Source organism: Corvus hawaiiensis, chromosome 7 (assembly GCF_020740725.1).
Source record: "Corvus hawaiiensis isolate bCorHaw1 chromosome 7, bCorHaw1.pri.cur, whole genome shotgun sequence".
Taxonomy (NCBI): Eukaryota; Metazoa; Chordata; class Aves; order Passeriformes; family Corvidae; genus Corvus; species Corvus hawaiiensis.
This window is the reverse complement of record NC_063219.1, coordinates 40,517,382-40,543,807: the sequence shown is the minus strand read 5'-3', so window position 1 is coordinate 40,543,807 and position 26,426 is coordinate 40,517,382. Positions and strand designations below refer to the sequence as shown.

Genomic DNA, 26,426 nt, shown 5'->3' with positions numbered 1-26,426 from the left:
ATTTCTTAATCTCTTCCCTCCTATAATTTGTGAAAAGTTAAACATGTTTCAGCATTGAATGGATGAGGGGTGCAGTTTCCCTATCGCCTGTACCTTCCAGCGTTGTCGTGCTGTGGGTCAGAAGGAAGTGTTGATCAGTTTTCCCAGCTGGTATCAAAAAAGTTTTCTTTTGAAATTTGCTGCTGAATCTTTTACATTTTTTCTTTACTTTCCAGCCTTTCCCAGAGTTGCCTCGCATCCCAGGCCTCGTTCTTGATGGAAGCACGTTTTCGGATTGTCTCATGGTAGTGCAGTTCCTGCGTAACTTTGGTAAAGTTCTCGGCTTTGATGTGACCGCAGATGTTCCCTCCCTGAGTGTTCTTCAAGAGGGTTTGCTCAACATAGGGGACAGCATGGGAGAAGTACAGGACTTGCTTGTGAAACTTGTCTCTGCAGCTGTGTGTGATCCAGGACTTGGTACAGGATACAAGGTAAAAAAAAAAGAAAAAAATCCATATTAAACACTCTGTATGTATGAATGTATCCTAAAATGCATCTCTGGCACCTCTCTCTTATGGATTTCCATTCTCTTTCTTAATTCATTTCTTCAGTGTCACAACTCTAATGTTACTCCAAAACTTTGTGTCCCATCAGCCTTCCATTTTCCAGAAGTGATGTACTTCTGTGCATTTTCTCTTCACACAAACACACATCCCATTTTTATTTGGACCTTTTGTAGGGCACTGTCACATTTGTGGCCATGTATTTTAACTCCTTTCCATCCATTCCATTGCATTCTTACCCTCATGTTATATTCTCAGTGTATTTTGCCATTTCTTTCCCTAAGGTCTGGTGTCTAGGTCACTTAATCAAAACCCTAATTCATTCATGGCTCTCGTTCTTACTGGCCTTCTTTTTCAAGCCAATACAGCTTTCTTCTACTCTAGAGCTCTACATAGCATCATTGAACAAAGCAGCATTCATCAAGTTTCAGTTGGACCATGCCTTTTTACATGTAATCCATTTAATTATTATTAATGTTATCTCTGTTTTTAAAAATGTAGAGATGAAGACATTCTGATTTGTTACTGCATTTAAGATTTACATTTGCTTGCATAGTTTCAAAGAATAATCATGTTTAAGTCCTTATGTAAAAATGCAAACAAACCCATACCATCTTCTATAAACAATAATACAGCCTACAAAGGAAACCAGTATTTTTTAAACGTGATTGTTTGAAATGTCTTTGTTCTTTCTAGGCTAAAACTATTCTTGGGGAGCACTTACTGAATGTTGGTATCAATCGAGATAATGTGTCTGAGATTCTGCAGATTTTCATGGAGGCTCACTGTGGGCAAACAGAGCTGACAGAGAGCTTGAAGACAAAAGCTTTTCAGGCACATTCTCCAGCTCAGAAAGCATCAGTACTTGCTTTTCTGGTCAATGAGTTAGCATGCAGCAAAAGTGTAGTAAGGTAAGATTTTTCCCAAACAAGTGTGTAAAAATAAAATTATAAAAATGTTGTAGTTCAGAAATGCTCTATATTCACTGTGTTCTGTTACAGGAGGACTACTGATGTTCTTCTTAAAATGAAAGCTGAAATTGGTTGAGTTAATGCTTTTTACCTTTATGTACTGTTGATATGATGGAAGAATAGAACTTTTCCATGTTTGGTCTGTAATTTTGTTTTCAAAGCTTGAACCAAAATTTCTCTAACAATTTTTGGAATAAAAGATGAGGTTGATTACAAAGAAATTTACTAGGTATTCTAGGGAATAATTTAGAAGAGTTATTCGAGGGTTCTGCAGTACACTGTTTTCCCTTTTTCCCTTTTGTTTTTGAAGATGTTTGTTGTCCAAATACTTTAAGTAGGATCATAAGGTGAGTGGCAAGCTTGATGTATCATCATCATAATTCAAGGAAGTGTATATTGCATTTGTGGTCAGTAGTGTATAGCATTTCATAATTCTAAATCCCCCCTATGTTCAACAACTTGTCAAAACCCACCAACGTGCAATAAAAAGTTAGGAAATGCCAGTTTCTAGGGTGCCTGTTCTTCCACAGACTGACTTCCTGTGGTAAAGTCTTTCATCGCCTGATTGAGTGCTGCTTTGTTTCCTGGTGTATTCTGCTGGGTTTGGGACACTGTGCTGCAAAAGTTAATTGGGGTTGTGTAAGGCAGGAGTGGGAGAGATGCTTCAAGTTTTCCAAAGTTGAAAAACAGCAGAAGTGGGCAGTGCAAGTGCTGTGCGTCAGCTGTGCAAGAAAGTTCATGCATATCAATCAAATTCATCATAGAAACTTCCTCTTGTTGCAGATGACTGTGAAGTCTTATTTGTAGAAATGATCAGTCAGAACTTGAGTTTCTATATTTTGATCATAGAAACAACTATAATCTGCTGAATTGTTGAGGTCATGATGTCTCGGAAGTGGGCTCGCAGATGGTGACTGTACCAAAGCCCTTTTTTTGGTTCTTCAGTGAAAAGTCAATGTTGGATTGTAGATCCCAGGGATCCTAGGCAGAATACCTCAGATGTACCAGTGGTAACTGTTTTTTCAGCACAGGGCTACATGCTTTGTGGCAAAGACATTTGGAAGCTTGACACTGAACTAGAGCTACAAAAAGAAATGTTGAATGCCGTGCTTCTTGTGGGAAGAAGGCTGAGGTGATACTGTGGATAAAGACTGACATACGTACAGCAGTTGTGCTGCACTGGCATTCCTAGTATTGTGATTTCCCTTGAAATGATTTATTTTGAATTTTAATGATTTCTCCAAGACAGTTATTTGAGGGGGAAAGTGTTTATATATAAATGTCTGTCAGAGAAAGATACATAAGTTCACAGTTAATGGATTATTTTCATCTTTGACAGTGAAATTGATAAAAACATTGATTATATGTCAAACTTAAGGAGAGATAAATGGATGGTTGAAGGCAAACTTCGGAAGTAAGTTTCATTTCCTTAAATATTACAATATATTGCTTTTTTGCCTTTGTTCATGTACGCTGCTGTATAGGGAATTGGCTCTAAGCACAAAATCAGTTGATGAAGTTACAGGTTTACCAAGAAATTAGTAATCAAACTGCTTAATCTTATAAGGCAGATGTGGATTCAGAATGTTGCAACACCAGTCTTCTACATCTGTTAAAGATGCATGAGATTCAGAGGGTTAGTGTCCCTCAGAATTGGAGCAAAGTCAAGTCTATTTTGTACTCTTTGGAGGAAAGTAAAAACTTTTTAAGAGGAATATTAAAGGAGCCATAAAATTGCTATTGACAATCAAAGTTTATTTGGGCCTACCATAATTCCCAGTGTTCGTTCTGAAAGGCATTTTAAGACAACGTGATTTTTCATACAGCAATTGCCAATCGAATTTTGCTAATTTATGTTATCTTAGTGTTTCTCATCTGTCAGTGTCACGTTGTTCCCTGTAGCTAGGGATCATATGTAGAATGCAAACTTTGAGATATTTTTTATATTTCTATTTAAGGTAAAATTGGAATTTCTTAAGGGTTGTCAGTTTCATATTCACTGTTCTCCCATCCTACAAGACAAAATTCCATACAGCAAGCATACTGGCTCCAACCATCAGGAAGCTGGATGGCATAAAGTTAATGAATCACAGGCGGTAAAAATGCATAGCCAGACTCTGCTTTTTTTTCTTTGTCATCTTTACCTCTTGCTAGGAATGGTAAATCCTTTCTTAGTCCTTGCTTTAGGTACTTGTGTTTCTAATCTTATGTCTCCATTTTTTCCCTTTAATGTATCTCAGAAGGAAGAAGGAGAGAAGTAAAGAAGAAGGACAAGAGGGAGGTAGAGGAAAAAATTAGACCAATAAAAAGAAATTCTCTAGTAATACTGCAAATCCCAGTCTGCACAGAGTTAATGTATTTTATCCTTTAGGATAACCCAGATACTTTTTTTCTGTCTTCATCTGTATCCTCTTGATGGGATATAGTTTAAAAAGTTTTTTTTAAGTTCTGATGTAGCCACAAGTTACCATTAGCAAAATGGGACCCTTCCCTGTCCTTGTCTTCTTAGGGCCTGCTTAGTCTTTCTCTCCCTCCATCAAACTGTAAGTACTTGTAGATGTAGGATCTTCTCTTTTCCTTATAATCTCTAATTTCTTTCCTTTCAAATAGTGAGCATAATACCCGGAAGTTCCAAGCTCCTCCTGCTTGCTACAATCATTTCTTGGTTTTTTTCCATCATGTGTGGATTTCAGGTTCCAGTAGTGCTCTCCCTATTTTCGAGTGCAAGTATTGCAGCAAAGCTCAGAAGTGTTGCTCTTTTGCTTCTTTGAATTCACTGGGCGTGATTCATCTCTTTCATCTTTGATTCAAAATTTTTGAGTTTTCCACTGTTTTTCTGATGAATTCCAAGAAGGTTTTAGAAGAGCCTTCTTTTATCAGTTTTAAACAATGTTTTCTGCTTTATTATGTCAATTGTGTTTTCCATAAACCCCTACAGCTGTTCTGGGGCTTCTCTGAAAAGAAATCCCTAAACCTCAGTCTTCTTTTTGCTATTTTTTTCTACTTCCACACTTCATTCTAGCATGTTACCTTCCCCATCCATTCACATCTTGGTCTAATTTTTAAGCATCACGGTCCCGAACAGTTTTGCATGGGAATACCTGGTTAGTCAAGTACTCACTGTGTGATCAGCAGCTGTGGCCTCTTTTCACATGCCTACAGACCTTTATGTGCCCCTCAGCACATGCCCCTCTTGTAGAGGATGAATAATGGAGGCTGAGGAATGGCTTGCCAGTGTTTGCAGATGTTAATCTTCAAACCTCTGTGTCCAGGCTGCCTGGAAGTATATTCAAGTAGGATGAGAAAAGATTCTATCTGCATCAGATATGTTTGATTAGGGGTATTTTTTGTGCTTATGTTCTCACTTTTTAATGACATAAGCTTCTCAGCTGGGGAGGAGGGCAAAAATAAATACAAAAGCCTGTGCTTGATGGATACAAATAAGCAACAATAAAATCCCAGGTTGGAAAAGGGAATCACTGTATTTTGTTTTAAGGGATGCTTTCCCTCTCCCCACTCTTCCCTTCTCCTCCTTCCCTCAAGGATCTTAATAAGTGTAATATATGTGGTTAGAAATTGAATTCTGAATTGCCTGGACTGTTTCTGCTTAGCTGATGGTTAATGAGAGGTTGCACCTAATTCCTTCTTTATCACATTTAGATGTGAATCTTGCTACTAATCTCTTTCTTTGTAAAGGCACCTATCTCATACAGTCAATTGATCTTTCTTTGTGCTTTCTGTGTGGCAGCTGTGGTCAGAAGACTGTCTCACCTGAGATAATTCTGTGATTTTTTTTTTTTTAAACTAGATAATCAAAGTCTCAGCATCTCCTTTTCCATTACATGTCTTCTCTTTGGCATCTCTTTTGTAGCCCGATCAATATAAAACAGAAGAAAAATTAAATACATCCTCTTAAAGAATTAGGTAATAATTTGGTTTTTTACAAGACTTGAAACAAGTTTTTCACTTGTGCAGCAATGTTCTTTTAACATGCCAGTGTTATGGTATGCTCTAAGTTAATTTCTGTTGAATGAAACCATTTCAACTGTAAATGATGATGGTATATGAAAAGCAGCGTCACTAAAGGGAGAAATTACACCTTGAGTTTGGGTAGGAGATGCTAATGCTGATTTGCAAAACTTCCATTTTTTGAGATGCAAGGTGAAATATGTTAAAAGTATATTAAAAGTAAAATGTTCAGAATTTCTTTGCCTTGGTACTACCTATTACTTACATGCAGAAATTATGGGGAAGGCATGAAAGCTAAGTCAGAAGGTGAATTTTCCTTCTGTGATTTAGTAAACATTATAGATCAGATTAGAGCAGGCTTAAGTCAGTCATATGGTTCTCTGATGGGCCACCCACTCTTATTATAGGACAGTAGACTTTATAATTCTCTCAGCAGTTGCAGATGCAGGTTTGGTCCATACCTGAAGGTGAGAAAGACAGAACAGTTTCCTAAGTGAGGGTTTTCTTCTCTTAGTGAACCATGTGTAGGTAGCAACAGAAAAATTATGCTGCTTCTTGAAATAACCAAACATTTTAAAAGTTACACTGGCATTGGTTTCTGCCTCTGCTTAGGGTACGGACTGCTGCCTTCTTATGCTTGTGGTGCTACCAAAGGAGAGTATCTTTGGTTCATTTGCATCCTTGATAATTTGCAGTATCGTGGAAGCTTCCTTTAATGCTTGACAGCATTACATCTTTAGTTTTGCTTTCAATACAGGTAGCCTTTTTTGTTTCTTCTCACTCCCCTTAGGTATATGAAAGAGGTGTTGGCACGTCATTGAACATTCACTTGCCAGTTTTATTACTGAATTGTCTTTATATCTTAGTGTAAATTGTCTCTAAATTTGTCCAGTGCTGCAGCAGTCAATCCAGTCATTGACTAGTGATTTTGGTAGTTAATTCCTGTGTATGGGCAGGAATTTCCAGTCCACACGAAGAGGGTTTGATGGCTTGAAGTTATCCTGGTAAAAAGGAAATTAGTTTTCTAAAAAAACTTAGTTCAATCGCCTGAGTGGTATTGATGCTCAGTGACACTAAGGGTTTTTGCACCACACATGAAAATGTTATTTGCTTCTAAATTCACTGAGAGGCCTGAGATTTTTTTTTTTTTTTTTTAAAAGGTATTTTAAATCATTAAAACAGGTAAACATCCACTTGATTTGGAAAAATAAATGTATAAAACTTTATAAATTCTCCAGTGGATTAACCAGTGCATAAAAACCCAACCCAAACCAAAACAACAAACCCAAAGCCCAGCAGTTTTCAAGTCCCCTTGATGATTTCTTGGCTAACAGTCTTTTTCTAAAAGAAGTGCTGCTCCCAGTTGAACAGTGACACCTTCATTTCAGTCTGTGCTGTTGAGGACTGGCTCTGGTTATCGGCATTTTAGAAGGCTAATAGATTTGTCAGTATTCCCTGGAGCCAGTACTTGGACAGCACTCATTGTACTTGTAGCCACTTGCTGTATGGAATATTGTTCTGTAGGATGGGAAGAGAGAGGAGTACGACAAGGAAAAATTACGTCCTGGTAATTGTGTTTGTCGTTACCGTTCTGCTTTTCCCATCCTACCTTCTTCAGTCATCTCTTACAAAATCTTTGTCTTTTCTACACGTTTATGAATCTCTTCTAAGTCAGTTGCGTTTTTGGTCTGCGTGATAAGTGACTGGTTCAGCCTGGCTATTTACACCTCCTGTGGTTCAGCATGTTTGCCTGCAAGCTCCCTGATAGGTGGAACTGTAATTTTTGCTGTGTGGAATCTTGTCTTATAGGGGTTTTATAGAAGAAGGAGGTCTACTACAACCATAATAACTGGTATGTAAGTTTCCCTTTTCTTTCATAAAAGGAAAATTGACAGTTTGATTAATCTTTAGTAATTAAGGTAACTAAAATTCCCCAGAAAATAAGTATATCTAGAATAAAAAGATCAGCTAAAGGCCTAAAGTCAAATAATATTTAAAGTTCACAAAAATCTGAAAAAAAAAAAAAGAGAAAATTAAACCAACATTGCCATTGCCATGCAATGTATATAATTTCGTACTTCCAAGTGAGGATTTTTGCCTTTCCCCCCACTCCCTCAGACACAGGTGTTTTGTCATCAAGTTCTTAAATGCATTAAATAGAACCATTTCAACTTCTTTATCTTTTTTCTTCTATATCGTCTTTCCTGACTTCTCAAAATCCCTCCGGTGTTTCATTTCTTCTGGACAGTTACACAATAAAATTGACCTGCGAGAAACAAAGTCTATTCAGAACGGAACCAAGAGTTGTAAGGGGTTTTATAACCTCAGTTTTTCTTGTTGACTAGTGACAATGAATCTTGAGAAAATACAGTGTCATGATAGAACAGAAGCTCTACTTTAAATCTGACATCTACGATTTTCTTTCAATCTCATAGGAGGAGAAGTATGTTTATGCTACAGACATAATCCATAATTTCTCCCTTTCTCATGTGTTCTAAGGCTTAGAATCATTCATGCCAAGAAAACTGGTAAAAGAGATGCTGCAGGCAGTGGGGATGGAGGCGAGGAACCCCATTCCTTGGAGACACCCGCACCTGGCCGCAAGCGCCGGCGGAAGGGAGGGGACAGTGACTATGATGATGATGATGATGATGACAGTGATGATCAGGCAGATGAGGATGATGAGGATGAAGAAGACAAAGACGATAAAAAAGGAAAGAAGGCAGAAGTTTGTGAGGATGAGGTAGGGAATTTTTAGTATATTGAAATTTTATTTGCCAATAAACTAAAACTTGTTTTCCTTCTGTTTTTCTGTAATATGGTACTGTTTCCCCAAAATGTTGCCATGAAAAGGAGGGAAGAATAACTTACCTCCAATGTTCTTAAATTTTTATTAGTTTTTATTATTTTGTTAACTAAAAAACAGAAGAGTAAAGTTATGTTTAACATTCTCTATTGTGAAGCTTGAGTGACCTTCCTGTGTATTTTTTCACAGCTTCTCCCAGGTAGTCAGTGCCTGACTGTATTTGATCACAAGATGGTAAATTCTGTTAGTCAGTGTCAGATACAATACAGGAAGGATCACTGAATGATTTTTAGCTTGCTGAACTGATTTTTAATGGAAATGCACAGGCTTCCACTGGATGGAACCTGATACAAGGCACAAGCAATAGAACTACGTTTTAGTGCACTTGGTGTTGCACTGGGTGTTTTCTGTTTGCCAGAAAATGATCCATTCATGCAAGGTTTGAAGATTTTTAAGACTGCTTGAACAGTGCATATATCCAACATATGTGAACTCAGATCTTTGCATACGCCCTTTATTAGAAACATAGCTAATTTCTAGAGTAGGAATAGCCCTTTGTGATGTTATTCTGGATTTATTTCAAGTACTAGAATTTGTATGAATTTAAGAGAATACCTTAAAGGAGCAGCCCAGAGTTCTTAAAAATAATTCAGAATTAAAAGTAAGTAGTATTTAGATTTCTAATCTCAAGTCCATCCCTTAATCCTTTTCCCTCTTGTATAATCTCCTGTATTGGTGCATTGGGTGTTTCATAGACAAAATTCCAGTAACTGGACAGAAATTCATTTTCTGATCTACCAGAAGTTCCATTGCATTTGTGTTCTGTGTGGTTTTTCAGAAGGCTTCATTCTGATACACTTTTACAGAGCCAAGTAATACAAGAGGTGTATCTTATGGTGCAGATGATTTTGGCCATATTCTTTTGGAAATTTACTGTTATCTCCAAAGATTTTCTTCAACTAAATTAAAACTCTTCTCATGGAAAAGAATCTCATTTTTAAACAGTCAAGAAGAAGGCAACCACGGACTTCATCATGAGTGCATTTCTCTTCAAAAATCAGCAGGATTGATGCTGTAACTTTTATAGCAGAGTTGTAATTTAAATTGGCTCTACAATTTCATGTAGACATTGAAATAAAATACAAATGTGGACTGACCAAAGACTTACTGATAAGATTTTAAGACATGCCATTATTTAATGCATGAGAAACACTTAAAATTATCTTGACTATCTAAAAAGCTTCATAGAAATGAAGATTAAATTCTACAGTGTTGTGTTCATGCACAAACTGAGTTACTTCCAGTTTTCGGCAAACAATTGGCCATGAGCTTTCTCCTTTGTCCACATCTGGGGTGGTTTGAAAAGATTCAAGGTGTATCCTCATTTCAGTTATGTTGTTGCTAGTGAAATATATTGCACAAGCACACAATTTGAACTTTTTGTTCTCTTTAGTATTTTCCTCTCATTTTCTGTTACATCTTTTTCCTGTAATAATGATAAGACATAGTAGTATGATTTTATCCTGAAATAAATTTGGTGTGACAGTAGATTTGGTGATTACAGGATGATGGGGACCAGACAGCAAGTGTTGAAGAACTAGAGAAGCAGATCGAAAAACTGACAAAGGTGAGAGAGACCATTAGTCTTTTTTCTTCTACAAATGTTGTTACTGGATGTCAGGAGTTAGTATATTAAACATAATTTTCAGTGCTCCAAGTTAATATAAATTGAAATAAGTATCTACTCTAGTTTTGTGAAAGTATGAATGATGCTCCAATTCATGACACCTGAATTTTGAGTTCAGTCTGGTGGCCCTAAGTGGATGTCACTCAAAAGGCAGTTAATAATAATAGTTGATAATATATTTCCACTTCTGAGACTAAAAAGTAATGTAATCTTTATCCAGATCTGCTTGATATATTCGTGTTTGTTGATCTTAGAAAGTGATGACAAATTCTGTATATGAGAAGCAATGGCTTCAGTTATACAATGGATTGTGGTTCTCATGCCCTCCTTTGCATGCTGATTTCTGCAGTTGTACTCCAAGCTAATACAGAGCTGTCTGGGCTTCACATTTTGAAAGAAGCAGCAGTAGAATAGGAAGAGAAGTGTAAATGAGAAAGATGTAATGCTCTAATCGGGGGTACTCATGGCCCATGTTTTTATTGTTCCTATTAGAAAATTTGTCATTTAAGACTTTGTGTGTTGGTTTCTCTCATGTTCCAAATTGCAGTAAATTAGCAGTCCAGGATACCACCTGACTCCCAGCAGTGTCAAATTTAGCAGAGCAAGAACTGAATAAACAAACTGAAGTTCTTGTTGGCCCCCCTCAAAGAGCTGTGTTATGTTCAAAGACAGAATTTATTTTTGTGAATTGTTGTTCTCATTCTTTTATGAACAGCTAAAATATCTCATTACTCTCCTATCAGCAGTTGCACTATCATCTATCTTTGGGCCTCTGTTTACCATTTGCTGATGCTGTTTAACTGTTAGGATTTCAGCTGTTCTCATGCAATGAAATCTTTGATCCACTGCTTTTTGAGAGTCAGGGTTAAAAAGACAGGGTTCACCATTGCAGTGTGTTTTTAGAGGAAAACTGATAAACTTAGGCTGAGCCATGGAGTACTTTAAATGATTTTTTTTTTTTTTAAAGGAAGCTTTTTAAGTAAAATCATCAAGGCAGCAGTTGTGATTAGAACAGCACAACACACAGACACACCACTATCCCGGATCTCTGAGAGGACATCCTTGTCTGACCTTTGAACTTCTTTCAGTCTGGCAGCCAGATGTTTTCTGTAATAATGAGATTTTTTTTCCCCCCACTGATTTATAATGCTTTCCCTTTTTTAAATAGCAACAAAGCCAGTACAGAAAGAAATTATTTGAAGCTTCGCACTGTTTGCGTTCCATGATGTTTGGTCAGGATCGTTACAGGCGCCGGTACTGGATTCTGCCCCAGTGTGGTGGTATTTTTGTAGAAGGCATGGAAAGTGGTGAAGGTAAGAGCCATAAAGTAATGGCCCATCTCCAGAGGTGCTGGCATTGTGCAGCAAGGTCTTCACCCTCAACCAGATGCTCAACAGACTGCTGTCAATAGACCTCTCCACTCACGTGTTTCTCTGATATCTCTTTCTGGTTAGGAAAGAGCAGGTAATACCTTTCAAAATGAGGATTGGTATTTTGGAAGTTTTCAGCTGTTACACTTCTACATGTTATGCATTTTCACATTTACCTACTTGCAAAGTTCTTTTTACTTTTTCTGAACTGTTTCAGCTTTCCCTATGCCAGTGACCTCTGTGTATGAAAATTAAGAGGGCCATAGAATGCAGAAAAAAAATTTTCATTCTCAGTTGTTACATTTTCTGCAAATGCACAGATTATTCTGTGCATGAAGTTATGATAGATGTCTGCAAAAATACGACAATTATTTTCATGAAGTGAAGTACCTTGTTTTCTAATCAACCACATGATTCAGTGTCTGTATTTTACCAATTGATCTTTCTTTAACCAGCATTTGCTGAAATTACTTTGCCAAGACTAAAATGTAATTTTGGGGTTGTGACAGTTGTATATTAACTGTGGTTGATTTTTTCACACACTTTAAATTGGATAGATGCAGAAATTGTGTATTAATCTGACTTCTTTGTTGGTATTAGAATTTTTAAACATAAACCTTCATTTTGGGCACAGAAAAACCTTTTCTAATTTTCATATAGATGAACCAAAACATCATTACTTTCACATTTTTCCCCTGAAAAAGTAACCAAAAAAATTCTGATGCGCATCAGAATTGCATGATCTCATGAGAATGGCATCATTCTAGAGAGCTGTTTAATTAACTGTTACTGTATGGCATAGTAGGAAATTTGAGCCTGGTTTTGGGCCCAAAAATAAGCCACAGAACTTCCCCATATGTAATCTTGATCATCAAGTTATCTTTCTGAAATGGGTAGCATAAAAAGTACTTCCTTCTCTGTCTCCTGCTCTGCATTAACTTATGCTCTATGTTAGGAACTACTTTGCTCATGAGTAGCTGCATCCAGAAGGTGCTCTTTGCATTTCCTTGGTTTGCTGTATTTCATTATATTTTAACCAGATGAATCCCCCAAATGCTTTGGAAGTGGTACACAAAGAAAATAATTGACATACACTTACCTGTCTTAAAATAGTAAAAAACCCCACACAAACAAACCCCCACAAAAGTTTTAGCCAAGAGCCATAGGGCAAACCTCTGTTTTAATGTTGTCTTAGTGAAAGTTTCATCTCCCTGAAAAGGAAAACAGTTGTGTTCTTAAATTCTCCCCTACCTCCTCTTCCCCATAGCTCTTAGTCTGCCCTCTTTCTGTAAATTCTGCAGTTTATCTGTTTCTAATTCCTTTACTTAAACCTTGGAAATAGGAGACACAAAGTGTTGAATGATCTGTCCATTTAAACAATTCTTCTCTATCCCTTTCGTGCAGCCGTTTTCGTGCTTATGCTGATACTTAAATTATTTATATCTTGATACAGACTGTAACTGTACATTGGCTTTGTGTTTACACCAAAATGTGTAAACGCATTTTGAAGTTTTAATAGGAAGGAATGTACTTTTCTTTGTAGAAATGACGGTTTTTCAGGAGCAAGTAAACATTTATAGATGTGCCTGCCATGAACTGTAAGCTATGTGTTTATTTGTGACTGCAGTATCTGATGAGCATAAAATAAGGAGTTGGATTTTCTATCTCCTTCCCCTTATGCTAACAGTTCTTTATTTATCAGCATTTTATACTTAGTCTTTGTCTAAGTTAGCAGTCAGTATAAGGGTAGAAGAGAAATGGTTAAGAAAGACTAGTAGACCAAAGAAGACAAAAAAAAAGGTTTTTCTTTTTGTAAAAGGTAGATCTTCAGATCTTTTGCACCTCCTGTGTTTGAAGAAACTTCTTTTTTTAATCACCTTCTGCTTGCTGTACTTTAAATTGCTTAGATGTTAGCTGTCTGCTTAGTTGTATGGAGAGGTCCAATCATCATGTTGGGTGGCTCTTGAAAGAGTCTTAAACTTCAGAGACTGTTAACATTGTTTCCCAGTCAAAGTTGTTAATGATTTGTATTAAAAGAAGTAAAATGTTTAATGTTATCTCAGTGTTTGGGGAAGATTTGATTTTGTAACAGGAATTTTGGTTCTCCATTTTGTAGTTGGATGTGTGCTTAATGAAACGATCAGTTGCAAAAATAAACTTAGGGCTGTCAACGCTGGACTCCCTTGATATCGCCAGAGGGGCTTTTCAATGAGCCATGCGGAGTCTTGCAAAAAGAAAGCTGGCAAAATTTTGTCCCTTTCAGAGACTTGGCACTGGCATACTGCTTCAGATGTGTGAATCTGGTAGCCTGTTAGCCATGTCGAGGTGATTTTTCCTTGAGGTGTTTAGTAGTGTTTAACTGTGTATCCCTAGAAACTTGTTTCCCTCTGCACAGTGCACTGTAAAGTGAGAAGGGATTTCATTAACAACAGTGGCAAAGACATGGGAATCTAACATATGTTGAGCCAAAAATGAAGTCATTTTTAATTTAAACTATGATTATAAAAACTTTGTAAAATAGTTGATCTGTTATAGGTAAATATATTTCTGCTTCTTGTACCTTGTTAGGTCTAGAAGAAATTGCAAAAGAAAAAGAGAAGTTAAAAAAGGAAGAAAGTATGCATATCAAAGAAGAATTTGAAACAGAAGAAAAATTACATTGTTTAGCTACAACTCACTATGAGCAAAAGGAAAATTTGAAAGAAAAGGACAGTACTAACCTGTTTTTACAAAAGCCTGGATCATTTTCAAAATTAAGTAAATTGTTAGAGGTAGCAAAAATGCCACCTGAGTCTGACACTATATCCCCAAAACCTAATGGCAGTGCAGCAAATGGCTGCACGTTATCTTACCCAAGTAACTCAAAAAACTCTCTCTGCAGTCTGCAGCCCCCTGCATCGCAAAGCTCCATTGAGAAGTCTGATTCTAATAGTCTTTTCAGTCCTAATGCAAGTGGGACAGGAAAGTTTTACAGTTCTCCACTAATTCCAAATGATCAGTTGTTAAAGACTCTTACTGAGAAGAGCAGGCAGTGGTTCAGCCTGTTACCACGGGTGCCCTGCGATGACACCTCGGTGACCCACGTGGACACAGCAGCTGGTACAGCTCCGCTCACTCCTCAGTCACATCCACCATCAAAGTCACCGTCACCTGTTCCGTCTCCTCTTCTGGGCTCGACCTCTGCACAGAGCCCTATGGGATTAAGTCCTTTTGCATTGTCACCACTGCAGGTAAAGAAATTAATTTTTGAATAGCTTGAATTTGCAGAGCTTACTTGGGCAGGATGTCTCTTTAGACAAATTATTTCACAGACCTGTGATCATTATATCTGCATTTCTTTATCTTTTTTTCTATTTCTAAATGTTTGTAACTGACTACAGAAGTTTTATAATGCTAGGTTACAATGTGTCAAGTAAGCCAACGTATGATATTTTGTATGTGTATTTCGGTAGTTTAATTTGGCTTTTAGGGTGTTGGCTGCTGGTATTAAATGAAAAGCAAGTAAATAAAAACTAGTTTTTGGAAGTGTAACACACCAAACCCTACTTCTGAAAACTATTGTTTTTTAGCATTAACTGGGCCCTAATAAGAAGTATTACATGTCAGTGTTATTAGTTTTTCTGAAACTAATTGAAGTACTGAGTAAAGGCTTTCTTTGTGTTTTGATTATTGTTTGACAAATAGCATCCTTATCATAGTTCAGGTTTCTTGGTTATAGTAATGGTAGTTGTGCTCTGTAGCAGATGAAGACAGGACTACCTATAATGGGACTTCAGTTTTGTGGATGGCCTACAGGAGTTCTTACTTCAAATGTTCCATTTCCATCTCCTTTACCTGCCCTTGGATCAGGGTTGGGATTATCAGAAGTGAATGGTAACTCATTCTTGGCATCTAGTGTTCCTGCAAGTAAAAGTGAATCACCAGCACTACAAGCTGAAAAAATAGCTTCTGCCCCTTCTACAGCAGCTGAAGTAGCCAAACCTGTAGATTATCCTAACCCAAAGCCTATACCAGAAGGTAAGTGTAATGCAACAATAAGATGATAATTTCTGCAGTGCCTCTATGATGTCACCATTATTTTTTTAAATGATTTGCCTATTGATTTTCTAATCTGATCATGTGTGGTCACATAAAAAAAGCACCTGCAGAGTGTTTATATGCTTGTCTTGATTTAGAAATGCAGTATGGGTGGTGGAGGATTACTGATCCAGAGGACCTAAAATCTTTGCTTAAAGTGCTGCATCTCAGGGGAATAAGAGAAAAGGCCTTACAGAAGCAAATACAGAAACACATGGATTATATCACTCTGGCCTGCATCAAAAACAAGGATGGTATGTAGTTGATATTTATGTTACACATGGTGTTGGGGCACGAGATAACTGGCATAGAGCTCTTTGAGATGTGTTTAGCAGGAGAGTTAAAGTAATGGTTGGACAAAAAAGGTAAATGTCTCCTTATCTGTAGTTGCCTTTTCACCAGCCTTGTTCTGGAAAGTTACTGGATTGGAGAAATGCCATTAAATATAAATAGTTCTAGTGATATAAGTAACCTTCTTAAGCTCTGGTAACCTTCTGAAGCTCTTTCCATCTTTGTAACACTCGGCCTCTCCTTCCCCTTCTTGCCTTTAAATTGCAAGTTTGAAAGCATACAGAATTTGTTGTCCATATTGGGTATTTTAAGAATAATATACTTTTACAACAGTTCTTCAGCATTTAAATGGAGTGACAGGTAAATCAGCTTGAATTTACCAGTGCAGTTGTAATGCTAATTAAAATAATAAAAATGTGATTCTCAAATACAGTTGCAATTATTGATATCAATGAAAATGAAGATAACCAGGTAACTCGGGATGTTGTGGAAAACTGGTCAGTAGAAGAACAAGCTATGGAGATGGATCTTGCTATTCTTCAGCAGGTGGAAGATCTAGAGAGGAGAGTTGCATCAGCTAGTTTACAAGTTAAGGTAAAACCAACTTTCAGTAAAATGTCTCTTTAAAACAAGTGGTAAGAATTTAAAGCAGATAGCAATCCTTGTGTGTTGGTAAGTGCCTTCTTACTCCATCTTAATTGCCTACAAATGAAACAAATACACTGTGCAGTATCCTGGAGATTTGTGTCTGAAACGTTTTATTGCAGTTCAGTCTTCAGCTGAAGATGCTCAGAATGGCAGTTCCTGGAGAGTGTTCTCCTACAGTGCAGTTCGGTGCACGTTTTGTTAAGCTTTTCTGAATGCAAAGATTGTATTTCATATAGACTGCTTAACTCTCAGGGGGTTTGCCACAGTTCTGCCTGATTTGTGTGGTTGTTGCTGTTAATGCTTTCAGAAATGCCTACAGGTGCATCAGAATAATTTGCTTGAATATTGTGCAGACATGGAGAAGATGTAATGGTTATGAGTGTGGTAGAGTTAAGAATTCTCTGGATTTTGGAATTTTTCCAGTGTTGGGTATAAGGTTATCAAATTGCATATGTTTGGTTATAGTACAGGTGCACTGTTTGGGATCTAGTTTTTGGCATGAGATGAATGTTATTTTCCTGTGTCCTGATACTGTCTCCTGAGCCTGCTAAACAGATAGACCTGTTCTGATGTTTTGACCAATAGAACAGGATATTCACAAGGGGATACGAATGCACATTGTTGCAGAAAGGTCCCTTCAGAAAGTCTGGTAATGCTTGTGTTTCTTGATTAATTATTTTAGTTCTCTGGATATTTTGGAAAATGTCTTTACAGATGGATTACAAGTAACCAAGATCTACTGGAAACAGCGCTTCAATTACTTAGTTTGATTCCGTAGAACAGTTCCTCTGTTTACACACTGAGTTAACAGCAACCAATAAATGCACAAACCTTTCTATTGACATAGGGTTGGCTGTGTCCTGAACCTGCATCAGAGAGAGACGACTTGGTATATCGTGAACATAAGTCAATTACTAGATTGCACAAGAAGCACGATGGAGATTGTGCTGGAGGCGGAGAAGGCAATGCCAGCTCTCTAGAGCGGAGGAGTGACAACCCTCTAGATATAGCTGTAACCAGGCTTGCTGACTTGGAGCGGAACATAGAGCGAAGGTATCTGAAGAGCCCCTTAAGTACCACCATTCAGATCAAACTGGATAATGTGGGCACAGTTACTGTCCCTGCTCCTGCACCATCTATTAGTGGTGATGGTGACGGGTAGGTTATTGAGATTAACTTGAAAAATTATTGTGCTTCTTTGCTAATTGGAGCCTATTTTCTTATTGCCTGTTATCTATGTACTTTCTTGTATGTCTGTGATCCATATGGATCATGTTATTCTGCATGGTGCTTTGTAAAGATTTTTTTTGTTATGTTTGTTAATAATCTTGCAAAGTTATCTTACATTTAACTGGTTGTGACTAAGCTTTGAGGCACGTAGCCACAGTCTGTGCACTACATGAAATTTAGTTGCTTAAACCTTATACTTATTGGCTGTGTACGTTTTGTCATTGCTTGGCTTTCAATGTGATAATGATTGTTCCACATTTAAACATGAGCAAACATGGGTGTTGACCTATTTAATTTCCCTGTATTTTAATGCAGAGCTGAAGAGGATATTGCTCCAGGGCTAAGGGTGTGGAGAAGGGCATTGTCAGAAGCGCGCAGTGCTGCCCAGGTAGCTCTGTGCATTCAGCAGTTACAGAAATCAATAGCATGGGAAAAATCCATTATGAAAGTTGTAAGTATCTAAACTGTTTTTGCTATATCCCATTTTCCGACTTTAGGCGTTTTATTGTCATGGTGAATAAGGCATTTCTTACTACCTCACATAAAACCTCACACAGTTAAACTGTACATTGTGCACAGATGAGTAAGCCTAATGGAAAAGACTGTCCCTTGCTTGCCAAATTCAGCATCCTGAACTTGCTCCGATAAAAAGCTCTTTAAATGGTTACGTTATTAAAGATGGTAATTATTCTTTGATGATGACATCAAGGTAAAAGAGAGTAATTTCTTGCTCCCATCTGATGAAAGATACACTTTCTAGTGGAAAATCTTGCGTCTCATCTGTGACACAAGTTTTATGGAAGTTCAACATCATATATTCTTCATTAAGGATTTCATTTTTCAGAAAGTTGAGATGCTCCAAATATGTGGCTTCTTTGCATGCAGAGTTCTCACAACTGAACATACAAATTAGGCAAGTGTGTGAGCAGACAGGCTGAAATATATCCGTTTCCTTGTACGCTTAGCAAGTCAATCTGTGTTAACTACATATATAAAAAAAGCATGTAAAGGGGATATGTCAAACTTTGCATGGACCTCTGCACCTCAAATTTCTGAGAACAAAACCTATTACTACAGCAGTAGTGACTATGATGTGATCAAGTATGTCCAGTGTTGTTGTGTAGTGGGTGGCAAATTGACTCTTCCATCTGTGGTCCTTTTCCTGATTTTTAAATTTCTGTCAGTCCTATACAGATTCTGATTGTATCTGGACAATTAAAGGATGATTTAAATAAAAGCTGTAATGTCAGGCTGTACTTTTGAGTTTATATAGCTGTTAGTTTAAAGCAGTATCTTTAGAGCAAAAAGCTTACGAATTTGCACCTGAAAAGGCACTGGAACGTTTCAAGATGAAGTAATTTATTATTCAGAAAAAAATATATCACTCTCAATTTGTTTTAAATATTCTCTGCATTTAATTACACACAGTTGGTTAGAGCAGGGTGCTCATAATGCCAGGGTCATGGATTTGATCCCTGTATGGGCCATTCACTTAAGAGGTGGCCTCGATGATCCTTGTGGGTCCCTTCCAACTCAGAATATTCTGTGATATCAGTAAACATACGTATTTGGTGACAGTATTTGGAAATTTTTTAAGTTCCTGGATGTCTAGAAATAAGGGATTAGCAAAATCACACAATGTATGTAAGAAAATGGCAGTCCTTTAGATGTTTTTAAGTTAGTATGAATTTTACGAAGTCCTGGGATCATTTGTTTTGCTTTACTGAAGTTGTTCATGGTGGCCCTTGGATAAGATCCTTACCAATTACTATTTGGAAATACTCTTGTAAAATATAAATTTTCTTTATTAAGTAGCAATATACATATGCAGTTTTGGCATAAATGAAGAGAACATTTCTGAGATAGTATGTTTGGGCCAAGACGGTTTGATAGGTATACTTTTACTTCTCACAGACATTAATAAATTATAAAAAGTGCTCATCGTTTTGTGTGCTGTAGGGACACCTGTCTTATAATAAATGAATTGCTTTTCCAACATGTTCCCCAAATGTAGCCTTTAAATGAGTTCCTTACATGCTCCATATATTCTTCCATGGATACGATCATTAGCAGATTCTGATTGGAGTAAAATGAAAGTAATTTTGAGAGTGAATTTGTGTGTTTGAAGGAGAAGGGTAGTTTAGGTACCATTTATGTGTTTCAAATTTTAAAAAATGGAATTAAACCAGTTTTTCATGAATTACAGTACTGCCAAATTTGTCGAAAGGGAGATAATGAGGAACTGCTGCTCCTTTGTGATGGCTGTGATAAAGGCTGTCACACCTACTGCCATAGACCCAAGATCAGCACCATCCCAGATGGGGACTGGTTCTGTCCTGCCTGCATAGCAAAGGTAACACTCCTGTCAGGATGAAGGGACTGGAGCAAGTGACTAGTTTATTATATGTGATAGATTTACAGGTCTACCAGTGCTTTCTTCAACGAAAATAATGGTCTGTATGTTTTATGGGGGGCTCCCATTAAATGATGAGATTAGTAGTTTTATTTAACTTGTATTTTAGTGGCAGTAAGGGCTATGGTCTTATTTGTTCTAATCTGTGGGCTTTTTAATGTAAGTAGATACAGAATTTTCATGCTAATTCCATACCATAATTTTTAATTTCTCTTTTAAAATTTATTCAGTATTTGTCTTTCAAATTTCATCATTAAGTGTTGACAGACCAATGTCTCAGGTCCTGTTTTAAAAGAAAAAGCAGAGAAAAAACTTAGTGTGTTTTTTTTGTTTTGGTTTGGGTTGTTTTTTAGTATGTTCATATCGGTCATTTAGGAATGGACTGATGTTTGTCCAAAACTATGCCAGCTTGGTTTGTTAGGAGGTACTGTTTTACCAATTTGAATGTCAGGTGCTTTTGTATTGTCACAAGTTGAGAACCTAAGTCACTCGTACCAGGAATTTCTGCAGTCGTAATTTGCCTCCGAGAAGAGCAAAAAGTGAATAATCTCTAATATTAACTATTTAATATGTTTCGGTGCTTCTGTTTCTAATATTCATTGCTGTTGATGATAACAGAGGTTTCTGTAATTTCTAGGTTATTACTTATTTCACTTCTCTCTATTGTAGGCAAGTGGTCAAACTCTAAAGATAAAAAAACTTCAAATTAAAGGTAAAAAAAGTAATGAACAAAAGAGAAGCAGGAAATTAGCAGGAGAAACAGAGGATGAAGACTCTGCAACTACAAGCGCTGCCTTAAAAAGAGGAAAAACAGACCCTAAGAAAAGAAAAATGGATGAAAATGTTTCTGTAAGCCAGTTAAAGCAAGAAAATTGCACTGCTGTTAAGAAACCTAAGAGAGATGGAGACTCCAAGGACCTGGCTTTATGCAGGTAAAGTGTCAGATGCTAAATTTAGGGGTAAGTCTTGTTGAAACAAATAGTACTTGATCCTTTTCATCTCTGTTCTGGGGAACAGGAATGCTATTCTTTGTCATATGTATGTATATATGCACATAATGTGTGTGTATGTGTATATGTACACACACATGTGTCTGCTGGGAGAGTGCTTCTTTCAAGCCTGGGAAGAATGAACCCCAGTGGCAGTGGCAGTGGCACTGACACCTTCTCAAGTGTATCAAAGACAATTCTCCACTGTGTCCGAGGGCGTTGATTACAGAGGGGCGCACACAAATCGTCTGCTCTGGTAGCACTGCTACTCCCTCAAAAGAGACGCAGTTCAGCCTTGTCACAGTTTTGGAAAGTCAGTGTTAGCACCTGGTTTGCAAACGGTTTACATTGAGGATCAAAGCTGCAGGACATGTTTTCTTTTGGAATGTTGATCATTAGATTGTCATCTTACAGAGGTTGCCTGGAGGGAACTTAATGCTATTTTAGTTACTCAGTTGTCTGTCTCTATATACATTGTTCTCAGCCTTTCAACAGGGTGCAGAATAAACTGTTTTCCTTTTGTAAAGTGAATAGTTTGGCAGTTCATAAGGAATTTATGTAATAGTGAAAACACTCTGTGAATGTATGACCAGTTTAAAAATACTTCTGAAACCTTATTTTATTCAGCATGATTCTCTCAGAATTGGAAACTCATGAAGATGCCTGGCCTTTCTTACTTCCTGTAAACTTGAAACTTGTTCCTGGTTATAAGAAAGTTATTAAAAAACCTATGGACTTTTCTACCATTAGAGACAAGCTGAGTAGTGGACAGTAAGTAAACATACTGTAAATTTTACTTTACATTTTAAAAATATTTAAGCACTGAAATACAATACATTTTTAAAATTAGCTAAACTGTATTGTTCAGCTCTGACACCTCTGTGATTACTTTTACCGTCAAAATAAAAATTCTTAATTGTATGCTTTCATCTTTGCCATATCCAAGTGCAATAGCATGTTGTATGGGAGAATGTGTGGAACTGGCTGAAAAACAATAAAACTGCCAGGTCAAATGCACCAGAACAATCAACAGGAAAGCTTTTTTTCCTCATCTTTTTTCATGGAGACATCTTAGTGTTACTTCATGTTAGAGAGAACCAACTGTTTTACAGGCTTTAAGCTAGTGGAGTCCTTGTAAATGATGTGGCTGTGGAGTGAATTGCCAGCTCTGTGGTGGTAACACTCTTGTAAAGGTGGTTAATAATTTTATAGTCCTACAATTTGACTGCACAGATTTTTTAAAAAGAAGACGACTCTATATGCCTCTGTTTACCTTCCCTCCTTGTTAATATCTCTGTGCTCTAATGAAGCTGTAAAGATGGACCTGCTTGCAGTGTCTGTCAGCTCCACACAGAGCAACTTCCCTCAGCACAAGGAGCTTTTTAACCTCTTCAGGCTTTTTCTCCCATGAATATAAAATTTAAATGTTCCCCATGTGCTCGTATCAGTAGACTTGTAATTCTTTTATTCTTATTTTTAATAATTCATAGGCATATTGGAACACTCTTTGGGCCATTCAGGAGTATGTTCAGGGTAATAAAAAGAATTAGCAAAGACAGTGTCACAGGCAGCCTTTTTCTGTACCCATTTGTTTCCTCTTTTAGATAAATTCAGCTCTATTCAACACTTAGAAAGGACACTGAGCCCAAGAATAGATGCATAAATGGAAAACAGCCATAGCATTTTAACTAGAAAGCTGTTGAAGAGAAGGAGGAATTAGTTTTTTAATAGTTTGTTTTCCAGTACAGGCATGAAATTCTACCTTACAAAACTTCTGAGGAAAACAACAAAACAGGGACAAGAGAGTATTTCCTTTCATTGATGTTCATTTTCTTGTTAGAAATTCTAATTTAAATTCTTATTTAAATATTTTCTCATGTAGTTGAAATATTTTTCTGCTTTGATTCTCTGTGTTCCAAAAATCATTTACTTCTTGCTTCTTTCAGGTACCCTAATCTTGAAGCATTTTCGCTGGATGTCAGGCTTGTTTTTGACAACTGTGAAACTTTCAATGAAGATGATTCTGACATAGGCAGGGCTGGCCACAACATGAGGAAGTATTTTGAAAAAAAATGGACAGAGATTTTCAAAGTGAGCTGAAGCTACTAGAACTCATTTTTTCTTTTCTTTTTTTTTTTTTTTTGCATTAAATGAGGACTGATAAGACCAGCAATGTGAACTATATTTACATGGAAGTGCAAGGCACATACGTAACTGATTTTTTCCTTTAAAATATCACAGAGTTGTGATACTAGTTTTAAAGGCTTCACTCCTACAGCAACCATGGCCCCTTGGTTATTGGTTTGTGTGTTTTAACAAACTAATTTAGGTAGAACAGGGAAGCACACCCAAAGAATTTCAAAGAAAGGGGTGTTATAGTGCAATAGCAATTTATCAAAACGCACTGAATATTCAACCACCAGAGCTCTACTTGGGGAAATGGTTCTCTTTTCCCTTTCAATAAATATCTATTTTTCTTTTTTTTTTACTTTGTAGTTTATTTTTTAGTGAATGTATTTAATTTTATGAATTATTTATGATTATACAGCATTCAGAATCTTCGTTTTCTGTGAAAAGGAAGAACTACAAAATTGCTTTAAATGTTGAAAATACAAGGAATGTTTTAAAATATAAAACAAAGCCAAGTAAAACTGTTTACACTGATGTGCTGTGAAGGCACTAAAAATTAAACTTTACTGTAGAGTTACAAGTACATTTATATATATGTTGCTGCATCACTTGTGTAGTTAAATTGTATTTCAAGACAGTGAAGAAAAATTGAGACATGTATATACTGTTCATTATTGTTTATATTAAGTCTTGTTTTAAATATGTATGATGTGTACATATTGTTTGCAGACATTATTGTTTATGCCTTAGGAGGACGGTAGCATTTTATTTTAGTCTTAAGGTAATTAGAGATCTATGGCTTGTACAGTAATTATCCTCTACCAACACTGTGGAGTCTCCTTAATCTTGGTAGTGCCTGCCTTTACAACAGGGTGTAGGGGATATTAGTTTTCCATTTTTCTATTTTGTTATATAATTTCAAGCCACCACGGCCTCAAATTCAAGTATAATCATTTGTATTCATGTGGAAAAAAATCGTGACAATTTCCTACGCACACAGTATTTTTTCATAGAAACATTTCCCTCCATTTGCCTTGCCACAGAATAACAAAAGAAGACATTTGTAACCACTGTGTTTTATCTACTGTGTGTTGTGGTGGCCTGTTGGGGCAGATAGATTGGAATTTTTTTTGTACTAATGTAAGAGTACTTGAAGTTTTATTTAAAAGAAATGTTGTGGAAAGGTAGCATTCTTTTTCTTTTACTTTTTTTAGGAGTGTTATTTTTCACTAGTATGTGTGGCACGGATACAATAAAAGACTGTTTTGCAAACCAGATTTTCTTGGCAATTTTAATACTTCAGGTCCTGTGTATACAGGTTTTTTGGTTTGGGGTTTTTTTTTTTAGATAATATCTTGGAAGTCTTGCATTTAACATTCAGTTCTTCTTATGATGCATCTAATTCTCCTGAGCTTTTAATGGCAGTTCAAAAGGAAGCAACTGCCAAGCAGTCAAAGAGCAGTTCCCTGTCTGTAAATAACTGAGGTGCTGCCAGGCTGATCGCTGTCCTTACGGACATGGAAATGCACACAGTGGATTATGTTTCTGAAAACCACTGTCCATGTAAGGTTTTGTCCCTTTTTTGGCCTGTAGGAGGACATTAGTCATAATCCTTGCTTTGACTGAAGAAAATACAGGAATTACAAACAGATATTGTGGAACCACAATACCTGTAGTTCTCTCACAAAATAATTTTGGGACGGTATTGGTTTTTGCTTTTAAACCAGGTCTGCCATGTTTGAGTCTTAGTGCCTATTTTTAAATTAATGTTTCTATTGCCCTCCCCAGAATATCTTGTCCAGTAATATTTTTCTTTATTCCAAAATCCTGTTAGAATAATCTGTTATTACTTTGAATAAAATAATCACATTTGGGTGTCAGTCTTGCATGTTAATGTGAGCTCCTACACTGACTGCTCCACGCCTTTCCTATTCATGACCTTTCTGAAGACTTCAGTAAAGAGGCTTGCTGACATGTACCAAAGATGTGAATATTAATCAGTGTTTTGAATGTATGATGGTAAGCTTCTAAGAAGGTATTATAAATATGCTTAGATTATTGAGAAATCTAGTTCTTCAATGAAAAAAAATTTTTTTTTCAGATTCTGTACTGGTTAATGCTTTGTCTGTAATAGTAGAACTGTTAGTTTTCTGAAACGTCAGACAGGTTACCAGCTACACTACATACAATATCTATAGTAAAAGTTGCATTGTTTTCAGCTTGTATCCCAATTCAGCTGAACAGCTGGGAAGTTGAAGGTGGCAACAGCTGCTATAGTGATGACAGTGAGACAAGCATCACCTCTCTAACTTGACATGGCCAATGTATTGCTTTGCTTGCTAACAGCCAGTGTCTTCATTACTATTGCAGTAAAATCAAATATACAGGAAATACTATATTTGAATGGCAAGCTTGAATCATGCATATGCCCTCATATCTCCATAGAAAAGAGCAGGGATTTAACCACTAGAAAAATGTTTGTAACGTTTCTTCTTTGCTAATTTTCTCTCCTGTTGATTTTGTATGTTTTCTTAAGAGGAAGTTTTCCGGTGTGCTCTCATCCTTTCTGAACTAAGTGTGCCAGTCTTAGTTTAGAGAATTTATTCCAAAACTTTCAAACTTATTTTAAGTACTGTAATGGTGCTCAATGAAGAGTGTTTTGGTTGAGTGTGGGTTCTCTTTTGTCTCTTGTCAGCTCTTTGAAAAAAATGGGATGATACAAAAGCAGCTGAAAAGTTGTCTTGGACAAAATATGTATCTTCAAAAGGAGGTCTAAAGCTTTCTTTTTAATACTGGCTGTCACCTAGGATTCAGAACAATGAAAGGCCAGGCTTCAGCCGTCGATCAAGAGTGTGCAATCAAATAACGTGCTATAAAACAGAGCGTGAGATGGTACAGACTAAACACAGAAGGCCAGTCATTTAGGGAATGCTTCCTGGGCACAGTGACTCCGAGAAAGTGACTTTGTCTTCCTCAAAACACATAGGTGCTGGCTAAACCACTTATTTTGCATGAGTTGCTGAGCGTGTATGATGAGGGGGAAGAGGGCGACGGTGCACATTTCCTGACGGACGCTGAGACTAAGGGCGCACTCTTTTTGTTGGAACTCACCTTCGCTCTGCTCGAGGCCCGCGCCTGTGAAGGGCTGGGGCCGGGGTGAGACGATCACCGTGTCGATCTCAGCGGCGGAGTGCGGCCCCGCTGCCCGCTGGGACACGGGCGGCGTCCGGTAGTGCCGCGGCTATGAGGGCGCGGTAGTGGCCGGGAGCGTCCGGCCCCGCCCGCACCCACGCTGGGTCCGTG

The 26,426-nt window shown here is 37.1% G+C and overlaps 1 protein-coding gene and 1 long non-coding RNA gene across 18 annotated transcripts in view; one reads left to right on the top strand and one right to left on the bottom strand.

The window, feature by feature from the left end:
* The window catches only part of BAZ2B (bromodomain adjacent to zinc finger domain 2B), a 121,940-nt gene extending 97,540 nt beyond the window's left edge, over positions 1-24,400 (top strand). For 10 of the 16 annotated variants that reach the window (XM_048309938.1, XM_048309930.1, XM_048309934.1 and 7 more), the window contains 16 exons: positions 216-470; positions 1,239-1,453; positions 2,853-2,927; positions 7,982-8,225; positions 9,853-9,915; positions 11,144-11,288; positions 13,914-14,575; positions 15,086-15,362; positions 15,521-15,676; positions 16,147-16,307; positions 17,209-17,519; positions 17,907-18,042; positions 19,798-19,944; positions 20,674-20,936; positions 21,621-21,764; positions 22,940-24,400. In XM_048309938.1, the coding sequence (XP_048165895.1) occupies positions 216-470; positions 1,239-1,453; positions 2,853-2,927; positions 7,982-8,225; positions 9,853-9,915; positions 11,144-11,288; positions 13,914-14,575; positions 15,086-15,362; positions 15,521-15,676; positions 16,147-16,307; positions 17,209-17,519; positions 17,907-18,042; positions 19,798-19,944; positions 20,674-20,936; positions 21,621-21,764; positions 22,940-23,093 (3,408 nt within the window). In that variant the 3' untranslated portion in view covers positions 23,094-24,400. The remainder of the gene's footprint in view (positions 1-215; positions 471-1,238; positions 1,454-2,852; positions 2,928-7,981; positions 8,226-9,852; positions 9,916-11,143; positions 11,289-13,913; positions 14,576-15,085; positions 15,363-15,520; positions 15,677-16,146; positions 16,308-17,208; positions 17,520-17,906; positions 18,043-19,797; positions 19,945-20,673; positions 20,937-21,620; positions 21,765-22,939) is intronic. The other 6 variants (XM_048309937.1, XM_048309936.1, XM_048309935.1 and 3 more) reach the window with 3 other exon arrangements.
* Positions 367-26,321, bottom strand: LOC125328814. 2 transcript variants are annotated; one of them, XR_007204874.1, is made up of 4 exons: positions 26,235-26,321; positions 14,362-14,569; positions 7,561-7,748; positions 370-452 (listed from the first exon to the last, which is right to left on the bottom strand). It is a non-coding gene; the product is annotated as an uncharacterized LOC125328814 (long non-coding RNA). The 2 variants fall into 2 exon arrangements; XR_007204875.1 differs by lacking the exon at positions 7,561-7,748 and having other exon boundaries at positions 367-452.
* Positions 26,322-26,426: the final 105 nt, after the last annotated feature.